This window comes from Heloderma suspectum, chromosome 5 (assembly GCF_057233095.1).
Source record: "Heloderma suspectum isolate Gila_16-S chromosome 5, 16-S_ref, whole genome shotgun sequence".
NCBI classification, from domain to species: Eukaryota; Metazoa; Chordata; class Lepidosauria; order Squamata; family Helodermatidae; genus Heloderma; species Heloderma suspectum.
The window spans coordinates 41564745-41577314 of NC_139462.1; the positions used below are offsets into that span (position 1 = coordinate 41564745).

At 40.3% G+C, this 12570-nt stretch overlaps 1 protein-coding gene across 1 annotated transcript in view; it reads left to right on the forward strand.

Moving 5' to 3' along the window:
- Window positions 1-12570, forward strand: part of ANK2 (ankyrin 2) — a 208070-nt gene that overhangs the window by 129865 nt on the left and 65635 nt on the right. The window contains exons 26-27 of the mRNA XM_084859756.1: window positions 7246-7348; window positions 9852-9955. Of these exons, the coding sequence (XP_084715882.1) occupies window positions 7246-7348; window positions 9852-9955 (207 nt within the window). The remainder of the gene's footprint in view (window positions 1-7245; window positions 7349-9851; window positions 9956-12570) is intronic.

The window sequence follows — 12570 nt, forward strand, 5'->3', positions numbered from 1 at the left end:
GAGTGTGAAGTGACTGGGCATTTAGATGCTCTCCTGCTCCTCTCCCACCCCCTCCCTTTTCAGCACATAGCAATTCATGGCAGGGGAGGAGCTTTGGGGAGGGGGATGTGCCTAACCTGAGGCCCCACAGGCCTGATGGGCTAGCCTGGCAGGCTAAATTGTCTCACAGGCAAGAGGCTCCCCCTTCCTGGGCTAACATTTGCCTTACCTAAAAAGTAGGAGTGATATTGTCCCTAAGATAAACCATAAGGGCAGTATCCAATTGAGGCCTTCTGTGCACGGCCAGCCCCACTGATCCCAGACCACAAGCTGGCCCTACTACTTGCATGATGCAATATAGCACTTCCAGGGGCAAGCCCCAAAATGATTGGAAATGCTTGTTTCTGGAAGGGGGGAGGTCACCAGAGCCCTTCCCCTCCCAGAAATGAGCATTTCTACTCCTTTCGCCCCTGGAAGCACTATACTGCATCACTGAAGTGGTAGGGGCCACTTGGGGAGTTGGACTAGCTGGCCCCAATTGGATTCTGCCCAAAGTTTGGTTGCCTTCGGCTGCTATATGGGAGGATGCCCCCAACACAGAAAGTAAAACTGCTATTATAATGCCTTTATAAAAATATATGGTGCAGCCACACTTGGAGTACTATGTACTGTTCTGGTCACCAGACTTTAAAAAGGATATTGTAGAGTTGGGAAAGCTGCAGAAAAAGCCGACTCAGATGATCAAGAGGATGCAACAACTCCCCTGTGAGGAAAGGTTACAATATTTAGGGGGTTTCATCTTAGAAAAATAGTAAGAGAGCACATGATAGAAGTGTGTAAATTATGCACATTGGATGACCCACAGTGTAGGTCATCCAATGAAGCAGAATGGTGGGACATTCTGGACAGATAAGAAGAAGTACTTCGTACAGTGCACAATTAAACTATGGAATTTGCTACCACAAGATGTATTGTTGGCCTCCAACCTGGCCGGCTTTAAAAGGGGATTAGACAAACTCATGGAAGATAAGTCTAATAGTCATGGTGGAGTTATTTTGTATATATAATAAGCATAAAATAAATACCAATAAAATAAATAAATAAAATATTACGTCCCGGATGGTCTGATGGATTTCTGCTTGCTTTTTGTTTGGATGGCTCTAATACCAAAGTGATATTAACAGTTGCTAGATTTTTGAACATTGATATTAACACCAGGTTTCGAATGGTGGCAAACTAAGTGTCAAGGGCTCCTTGGAGGTCTCTCTCTGTCTAAACCAGTAGCCAAGTCCAGACACAGACAAAGGAATTCCTTTCAAAGCTTTATTCTTCTTTTACAACTTAACAACTATACCGATTGCAACTAGATCTGAGCAGCACAGTACCTATGCCCTAAGTTGGAACAGTTGGTCCCCATTTGAAAGGGAATTACTGGCAGACCCCTGAACTTAAAGACTAGGGAGAGTCCCTCCCCTTTTCCCTTGGAGCCTCTGGGCACAGCCGTTGTTTGTGCGCCAACCTGGCACTTCGCCTCCTTTCCGCGCCCTCCACCTGGCACCGCTCTCTGCATCTGCGTCGCGCATCCACCAAGTCTGCTATCTGTGCTTGTTCACTCCCTGGACTGCTAACTAAACTAGGAATGCTGGTGGGAGGAATCTCCGTCAGCTGTTGGTCCTGGGAAAGAGGAGCGCGCTCCTCTTCCAGGAGCGACTGCTCTTCCTCAGAATCAGAACTACTCTGGGATTCTATGGGCTCAGTGTCCACCCTGACACTAAGCTGTACACAGGCTCGGAACGCGACTCTTCCTGTTTTCCTGGGTTTTGTATTACAGTCGGTTGACTAATCTGATGATCATGATTACTCCCAGTATCCAGGGCACTGTATCTCTGTATGCCAGTTTCTGGGAACATGAGCAGGAGGGCGCTGTTGCACATATTGTGGTTGTGGGAATAGAATGCTGTAGTAGATAGACCTTTGGTCTGATCCAGCGAGACTCTTCTGATCTTCTTAGAATTGGAACATAGTTTTTAACATTGTCTAATTCTGCTGTTAGCCAAAGAATAACATATTCCATTCTTGTATGGACCCATTTTTGTTTCCATCCACAGCACTTATGAGAAGAGGACTGCATTATTCCTCAGTTGGACTCTATCATTATAGGGGTGTTGCAGGGAGGGTCCATCACTCGTTCTATAGGAAATCCTCTCCTGTTACTTCAGTATTACTCTATCAAGCAAGGCATCTCATTTTTATTTTGTGAAATACTACGTACATAAAACATTCATATTCCAAAGTGAATGGAAAAACTGGCAGATATTAAAAAGCATACTTTATTCAGACCTGGATTTAACTAGGAATAAGCAGCACTACAGTGGATAACAGTTTCAAAAGTGTGTGTGTGTTCCTTTTTATATTTCTTGGATTTACCCCTTCTAAAGGTTGGGTTACAAAAGAAAAGCATTCTTCACCTAGGCTAAAAGAACTATCTATAGTGTACAATTTTACACTGATAAACTAGGTAAATCCAACTAGGAAAATGTATTTGTCTTTTTGCATTATGAGCTCATTGATAAATGCGGATCTGTGTGGACAAATTGATAGAACGTTTCAGTTTCTATTTTTGATTTGTGTTGTCATGCAGTGAATAATTGGAATAGTTTGCTATTTCTGTGATGGTAAATTTATAAGTTTAGAGGACCTCATCCAGATTGTCAAAATATTCAGAGCAAAGGATTTTAAAATGGAATTCCACCATTGGAGATAAAAAGAAGCATCCCAAACCATTGGCTTCAGTTTTCTAGCAGAAGCAGGCTGATGCATGAAGATCTGCTGACTGCTTGCAGAAGAAAGAAAAAACCATAACACAGAGGAGATGCATTTATTTATATAGATTTACATCAGAGGTGGGCAACTTGTGTCCCTCTAGATGTTTTTATAATACATATAAAATAAAATTTAAATTTAAACAGATTAAAATATGTCAAATAATAAAACTCCACCCCACCTAGCTCATACCCAAAAGCAAAAGCACACCAAAGTAAAAGGTATTGCAAAGCTTCTAAAAGATGTTTATGTTTGGGCTTTGGCAAATCTCCAGTGGGAGTCTGCTATTAGGGCAGCCCTTAAAAACATTTGTTTATGTTGACTTCTTAACTTTGCTATGGCACACAAAAGATGCTGGTAGTTGATTTTAGGGACTGCTGTGGGACAAGGCAGGTCTTGTACATTTAGCTCATTTAGGACTGTTTAGGTATTGACATTAGAAAACTAGCGCAGGCACTGGAGCATGGGTTTTATATGCTCCAGGAGGCTCACCTATTCAGAAGTAGCCTGATGTGTTTTTTTAAACCAGCAAAAGCTTTGGAGGTGGTCATGTCTATGGCCTATTACAGTAGTTTAGCCTTGAGATACAAAGCTATGAATGACTGGATAAAAGGCTGTCACCACATAGTTGGTGAAAAGCACTTGCAGACACTACTGTAATTTAGGAGTCCAGCATCCAGGAACATCCCATTGGTGCGTTCCTGAGTACAAGAGACCAAATGCAGTCAGTGACAAATACCCTTATCTCCTCTCAATTACTCTCAGTCAGAGACTTGCCAATGGCTAGATTAATTTTCAGTCAGCTTTCCTTCAACCAAACACTGTCAGCACAGAGACTCCTTGATAGATTAAAATGCAAGGTACGGTAATGTGCATCTAAATATTGATGGCACCAAATATCATATCTCCATATGGTCACACTCACTGGCCTCTTATGCATATTAGTTTGATGAAAGATAAGATAGATCTCTGTGATACCTCTAGAAAAAAAGCCTTCTCAGCCCTGGAGAGCAATCTTCCATCTTCACCCTGGGTCCTTCCTTTTACGTATAAGTGGAAGCAATTAAGAGCAGCTTTGCTGGAGGACACACCAAATTTCTAAGCTTTCCACTTTCTAAAAGTAAAGCACCAAGCTACTTTTAAATGGAAATAACATTGTTTGCTGAAATATATTTATCTTTACTGCAGCAAACCAAGTTAATGCAATGCAGTGGATGTGCCACTTTTTGGGGCTGTGGAAAATTCTACTCCTTCAGTCCATTAACTGACCTGTGTTTATAGAACTGTGTTCAGCTTTAGAACTTTAGTTTTTTCTTTCATAATCGTGTTCCATGTTTATTATTTCTCTCTTCCCTCTTTGTATGCTTTCGTTAGCACTATGCCCAGGTAGGTATTATGCAGCATGAAAGCAATGTTCTCTTCAGTGTTCCCTTGTAGCCCCTGTTGTTATGTAACCAATTCCATTTTGCAGGCTTCCTGAATGATTTAAAAACTTTTTATTTATTAGAGTCTTACCAGTTTTGCAGAACACAAAAATACCATTAAGGTTGCAGTTAATGATGATCTCTATCAAGACCTTACCACACTTGGTTATGGCATGTACAAAGCTGCCAGTTAAAGAGAGGCTTAAGAAAATGTCATGATGACACATGATAATTTCTTATATCTAAACAGCATTGTTCTGTGGAAATAATGATGAGTACACTACTGTGACACTAGTCATGGGCTCCCATATTCAATTATGATATAGCTGTCACAGTAGAAAGAAAAACAAAGTATTGCTGGTCCTGTGCCTTAGCTTAATGAAGTGTATAGGAAATACATAAGAAAATACCAGGATGAAGGAAAATAATTTGTTTTCTCACTGTGTTGTGGAAGAGGAATGCCCTTGTTCTGACAAACGTGAATAATTATACAGAGTCAAATCCCAGTATCAGTGCAGCTTCTCCACTGTTACGTGCCTCTTTTATTCAAGAATCTACAGACTGCTACTTCAAGCCTGGGCAGTGCAAATGTCTCAAGAGAAAAAAAGATATTGATAAAGAAGGGGTTAGGGTAGAACCAATTGCGAACCGAACTGCTTAGAATCAACAGCCTTGATTTTTGTCAGATCAATGTTATCTCCAATACTTCAGCAGTAAACTCTTAATATTTTGTGTTGCATAGGTAGCTAAAGAGAACAGTATCTTAACACTGAGCTGGCAATGTTAATGGAATTTTTTTATTCCAAATCATCACACATTTCTGTCATCTTTGTGTAAGCACCAGTCATGAAAGTCCATACTTCGCACTCAAGGGACATGTACATAGCTACATAATTCCCAGGATCCACATATATACTGAATGAATTATAGGTGTCACTAGAGAAAGAGCCAAGTGATGGCTTTAAAGACATGATAGTTTTAGCCATATATCTGTTTATTGAATGCTTGCTACCACTTAAAATATTCCATTAACAGAGAAGCAGGGCCTTCACTTCGAGTGTCAAATCCTTTGCCAACCTTGCATGGCACTGCTCCAGATGTTTGAAGGATTCATAAAGACTGGGGTCTGCTACTAAAGGTTTTTTAAAGGATAAAAGTGAATGATAGCCCAAGCATTTGTACTATGGAACAAGATTTCAGACTCAGGGCCAAGCTAGATGTGTTGCTATTCATGCCTGCCATCCTCCTGTGGCTGTTTTATTTGAACAAACTAGATCAGGACAATGGCATGGAGGAGGAAAGCTTTATTCCTTTGCCCCCACAACGGTCCTGTTCTGAATTGAGTCACAATACACCTGCTGTTTGTTAAAACAAACAGCCACACAACTGTCTCTGTTTAGAAACTTACTACAAAATAACAAAATGCGTGACAGTAACATTACTATTGTAACCTGCAATGTTTATCCCAATTACTTTAAGGCTGCCATCCTATGCTTATTTATGCTGGGAGTACGTTCCATTGAATACAGAAGGGTTTACCTAGGCATAAACATGCATGGGATTGCACTGCATGTCATATATCTCAGCATTTAAAATGTGACTGGAAGGTAATCATTCCCTTTTATAGCATAATCTATATAAAATGCCCAAAAATACCATCAGAGATGGTAACATTGGCTTTGAATCCTAAGATGCTCCTCTCTCCACATAACGGAGGGTGTGATTTCCACCAGCTCCCCACACCAACTGCAGCTCCCACACCTATTCCCAAGGGTTCTTTAGTACCCAGGAGTTGATTTCTGGTTGACACAGGGGGCTTTTGAGGGAAGGAGAAAGCAGAAACTCCGTTCTATTTATGGAAGTGAAGTTAGGGTCCAAGCCATTGCCTGAAATCAATCCATTTATTGAAATCAGTTACATATGGTTTAATACCAACAAAACTGGCAAGACGTCTGTATATATCACTGCATGCAGAATTAAACCCATAGGCCATAGGTCACAAAATAATGTTAATGGCATATTGCACAGAATATTTCCTTTAAATATATTGACTGAGGCCAATACATTATTTTCTCTCTCTACAATTTTAATTTGCAATATTTTGCATTGTATTATGCTACTTAGATAAACCTTGCTGCCCAACTGCATCTAAAATCTTAACTGTTCCAACCATTATTATGTTTCTAGGCAATTAGAAACATAGGAAGTATTTCTCACAAGCCTACACACATACAAATTGTAGTTTGGTAATAGCTTCAATGATCTAAGCTTCAAAACCAATATTTGAAGCACAGAACTGTGGTAAAGACCCCATTTAGCTTGGTGTGGTTGTGCGTTGTTTCTGAGATGACAAGACATAGTCCAGTTAGGCTCTCGGTTGTTTAGAAGTAGCTTATTTTTGTTTTGCATCACTCATTGCTACACCAAATGGTTTTCTATAGTGTTGTGTGTACATATGAAAGTGCCAGTGTTTTTATTGCTTATTCATAAATGCTGTTGATGTATAAAGGAGGAATTTTGCATTACAGAGAAAGCATATGGCTGGCTACCTCATGTGTACCTTCCAGGGGACAAAAAGGGACTCACCATTGACCATCAGAGGTTTTTCGTTCAGTTTTTCATCCTGAACAGTTTCCTTAAATTTTAAATGACAAATAATGGTTTCTTCAACAGGACAAAGAAAGAATTCATAGGATGTTGTTATTTTTAAGTAAGAGGGAACTACTCAGCCACACAATGTCATTAGTTTAAGGTATTTCTAAGCAGAAGATTGAACTGGTTGTGCTTCTGTTGGATTCCATTGGAACCAAGAGAAGAGAGAAAAAGAAAGAGGCATGGCTGAGCTCCCTATAAGAATGCTAGAATGAAAAAGTAGAAGGTTTTATTGGAGTGTTTAAATCACCCCCCTGGAGGTTACACCATATTTGCTAATAGCATGCTTTTTTCACTCCCTTGCTTTGTCCACAATCCCATCCTCACAACACCATCTCAACTGCTGATAATATTGCCAATCTACCAGCCTGCGATCCTTCAGTTCAGACAGGTCCCATACGCTGAGCCACGCCTCCTATTTGCGGGAAAGCACCATGATCGATGACACGGTTGTTATCCCCAGCCACCAGGTGAGACTTCTATGGTCATTCTGCAGATCTGTCAAACTGGTGACTTTAAATGTTCCCACCCTTAATTTGTCTTTTTTGCATTGTCACTGTTTTGACCAGCTCTCTAATTCCATGTGTTCTATAGTATTCCTCTTACTTCGGATGTGTATGATTTTATACTTCTGTCTAAACAATGGTTTAGAACAATTTCCCACTGTATTGTTCACAATATTATCACATAACTTTCAGCACAACGTTAGTATGATAGAGATGCTTGAATACCTCTGCAACAAACATGTGTGTTGTTTTTGAATTTTTCATCGGATTTTAACACTCTTATTAGGTTAAATGCTTAGGTACTCTAAATGAAGACAGAAAATAATGTCCAGTTGATACAAGGCAGTATCCTCTTCTGTTGTGTACAGAGGAGTAATTTGTAAGACACAATTTGTGCAAGGGTGGTGTCCATTCTCTGTATACCTGTTTATTGGGACCAGTTTTCTTTGCAGTCACTTTCGCCTCAGTCCACTGAAGTATATACACTGTGCTGAGATTAGTAATCTTGATGACCAGTGTGGAACATAGCCTATGAATAGCTGTCCTCCGCTGATTTTAATCCCAATAGGTTTTATTCATTCTAAAACCTGATGCTCCATATTTTAAGGCAACCACTCAAGATCCACTTGAAATGTTTACAAATGACAAATGTATTCTGGCTAGCACAAAAATATAGATTCTGCAATCTCTTGTGGGTAAATGACAGAGCTCACCCATCTCACATGGTGGCTTCTGTTACATGCATCCTAGAATTCAAATTAATTGTTAAAATGATAGAATTCTGGTTCAGTGATTAAAACTCTATAAAATCCTCTATGGAGAAACTTTTCATATAGTGTTTTATACATGTGAACGCTTGTTTCCATGTATATAGTGAATGACTTTCCTGGATTGTAGCCAGTGACTATAAGTGAAAACCAAGAATGTAATCTTTTTGTGTGTTGAACAATATAGAAGTTAGTATTATTTAAAGAGACATGCAACTTTTAATTTTTTTTAGCAAGGTACTTGTGGAATAAAATGCAGCAAACGCAGTGGCCAGAACATCTTGGGTTTCATTCAAAATGTGATGGTATTCACTAAACTCTGTGGCTGAACACTGTTGGACCTGCACAATTTGTAAATCATCAGACTGAACACAGCCCGCTAGCTGTATAAGGCAGCCCAGGAAAGCCTTGATTAACTCCCGTGTTTTTGTTGCCTGCCTGGAGCTGCAGAAACAGGGCAGATGTCAAGATTCTGGCAGGCCACAATGCAGGTTATGGACTTCATTTGACTTGGCCAATCACACGTTTTTCAGGCATGGGTTATGTAATAACAGTAATGTAGTAACATTGTACATGTTTGGGTACAACCTTTTTTATTTAATAATAAACTCAGCAAATTTGAACATCATTATATGACAGGCAGAAGCATTTTCAAAATATATTTAAAATAATTAATACAGAATAGAAAAGAATAATAGAAAGCTGCTCTGTCGAAAGGAACACTATGGTGAGAAGAAGCATTGGGATACAGTGAAACAAGTCTAGGTTTGGATTGATTTTTGCAAAAATCAATACATGGCAACCAAGATGTTTTTCCTTCTCTTTTCTTTTTAGAAGCAATTACAGGTTTTGCTACTATATAGAGTTTGCAGAGCTGAATCTACAGAGCAGAATTTATAGTACTATCTAAATGACCTAGAAGTATATGTATTAGTCTTTAAGGGTGAAAGCCTATGCATGTTTAGACAGACAGCATGGCTGCCTGAGGAATGCTAGGAGTTGTAGGACTTTTTTTTCTGTCTAAATGCATAGCGTTGCACCCTAAGAGGTTAATCATGCCTACTCATTAACTTAGGGTGCAGTTCTATGGGGATAGTCGGCCACCTCTGAACTCAGAGGAGACCGACTATCCAGTGCAGGGTGGGGAGAGTGCAGAGGAGATCTTCTCCTCTGTGCTCTGGCTGCCCTGGATTTGTGGCTAGACAGCCAATTTTGTCTGTTTAGCCAGGGCACTTTGGAGCAGGGGCGGGGAAGGCTGGACAGCACATAGGAAGCAATGTAACGGCACTTCCGTGGTCCCCTCCCCAAGGAACGCCCCCTTTTCAGCCACGCCGCACTGCTCTAATGACTGTGGAGCCAGGGGCAAACCGTGCCACCTACAAGGCACCGGGGAGGGGGCAGGGAGTTGGTTTTCTGGGAACCGACCTTGGAGCACTGGCTCTGAGCTTGGTTCCCAGAAAACTAAAAATCCTATGGCCGTCTAGCTGCTGTCTAGCAGCCATAGGATTACATCCTTAATTACATATATGATTATTTTTCAGAACACTATACTTTTAGAATTGTATAGCTTCTCAAAGGCTTTAGCAAACTAATTCCATCCAAGGTATAGAAAACATTTTAGTTGGGTTGGTTAGAGGCTCTAAATAAAAAAAGGAGGGGGGGTGTAAGAAAATAGAAAACTAATTTCTTTGTTTTTCCAGGTATCCACACTGGCCAAAGAAGGTGAAAGAAATTCATATCGCTTAAGCTGGAGCCCTGACAACCTGGATAATGTCACTCTTTCTGCTAGCCCTATTCATTCTGGGTAAGTAATCCATAGCAGAAGACAAAGAGAATGATTGGTATCTCAAGAGCCTGAACTAATGCTTAGTTTGTATGTGCATTTTACAGTGTTATTGTCTTAATGCCAAAGTATTCGGCCATACTTCAAATTTAAACCAATTTCAAGCAGGTTTAACCATTATGACTCCTGCTCCCAAGAATTCTGAAAAATCTTTTTTGGAGATCCTGAGCATTTCCACAGTTCCAAGCAGTTCCTTCTTCGGAACCATGACACTGAAACATGTTTGAAACTGGTTTAAATCGGTAGTGTGGACACGCCTTAAGATAGATCTAAAACTCGTAAATATAGTTTTGAACCATTGAAATCACTGGGAATCCTCATCTCAGCAGGCTATGGCTGACATGCTATATGGTAATACTTATTTAAAATATTTACACTTAAAGGAAATGTTAGTAGTTTTGAAGAGGTGAAGTTTTATACTAGGTAATAACTGGCACCTGGTTTTTCTGATTCTGTCCTTGTAATATTTCATACCAGTGGCATTTATGATACTTAGCAGCTTTGAGGAGGCCTCCATCAGTTCTCAGGTATAGGCTTCAACAGAGTGAATCTTAAGAAGTGCTGTCTCCCTGTCTAGAAGCTATGTGTGAGCAAGGGGGCAGTGGGACCATGCTGCTTCCTCTGCCTTCAGTGTCCTGCATGGCTCTGGCCATGTTCCCAGGATGTCAACATAGGGAAGTGCTGTATGTGAGCAGGTGTCCACATGTAGGCTTCTACACAATTGGGACTTCTGCACGATCAAGCCTATGCATGAGCGGTTGCTCGCATGTAGGGTCTTCCCAGGTTGCATGGCATGACCAACAGGATGTTGACATGGGACCACAGCACAGTGCCACTGCTCTGTTTTCCATTCATACATTTTGTGTGTGGAAAACAACTGAATGGGGCTTGAAAGGGTAGGGGTTAGAAAAGCTATGGTCCTGATCCAGCAGCAGATAAACATACAAAGCTCTTGCAGCTTTGTATGTTTGGGAGGCGACAACTCCATAACCCATAGCTGTGCACATGAGAAGCTGCTCCTCCCATTGAGGTGACAGGGAAACCGCACTCACTGAGGGGTGTATGTATCACAGTGCAAAACTCTGGAATGGGAAGTATGTGCAGAAAATGTAAACCAGGGAAATAGGTTTTTTTAGGTTGCAGTCCTATACACAATTACCTGGGAGTATGTCCCACTGAACACAGTGAAGCTTACTTCTGGGTAGACACATATAGGACTGCACTGTTATTTGCCTCATGTAAACATTTTAAGCCAAAGTTAAAAATTTGAATCTGGAAAAACAGAAAAAATGTTCCATGAGCCCTGCATAATACAACACTTACTTTATGAGAAAAGTAAAATGAACTGAAACACGTGATTTATTAATACAACTCTTAGAATCTGAAAAATGGTGGTGTGTGTGAAGGGAACCCCACCCCGCCCCACTCATTTAAACAAAATGGCAAATACAGAGTTCAGGTTAGCAGAGTTTCATAGCCAAATACGTTACTGTGATGTTATGCTACTCTGAAGACCTATGTTTTTCATTTTATACCTTCAATTACTAAGTGCAGTTTGATAGCCTAAACATTTTAATTGTTAATAGGCTTACATCTACAAACAATTTGGATAGATATCTGATTTAGAGGGACTGACAATGATGGTCCAGATGAAGCAAAGAGACTAAAATGAAAAGATGGTTTTACAACAGAACTGATGTAGGCTGGCATGTGATTTGTTTATCATCTGACAGCTGTCCATTTGGTACTAAAATGAGATGAAATCAGTCAGATTTTTATTTATTTTTTTTGCTAGCAAGCTTTAAAAAATAAATAAAGTAGATCAAAATGCATAAGCTTCAGTTAATTTTACTCGGTATAATGGATTTTATATGCTCAGCTTCTACAACTACCTCAGTGTAAAGAGTTGTGTGTGCACAAAGATCTCCGATATTGTGTGTGTGCAGAATACACATTCATACTATTCCATACAGGAATGCCATGCAGATATAGATTGATTACCTCTTTTGAAAGGAATTAAGATGACATTTTCCCAAGCATTTGAGCTCCTTGCATGTATTATAGCTTATGGAACAAAACAACGGATCAAAGGGAAGGTTTCATGTTTAGACAACATATGTACGCCGCCCAGAGAGCTTGGGCTATGGGGCGGTATAGAAATGTAATTAATAATAATAATAATAATAATAATAGTAATAAAAAATAATACAATCAACATGTGAAGGAGAGAGTGGAAAGACACCTGCTACAGTTGCCTTCCATCCTCTACACAGCGATTGTGCATAGATCTTATATCTATGTCCCTCTTAAGGAAGGGGCATAGCTCGGTGGGTAGAGCACATGCTTTGCATGCAAAAGCTCCTAGGTTCAATCCCTGATGTCCCCAACTAGCGCCAGAAAAATCTCTGCATGAATCCCTGCCAGCCAGTGTTGACAATACTGGGCTAGATGGACCAATGGTCTGACTCAGCATAAGGCAGCTTCTTGTGTTCCTATGGTCTGACTCAGCATAAGGCAGCTTCCTATGGTCTGACTCAGCATAAGGCAGCTTCTTGTGTTCCTATGGTCTGACTCAG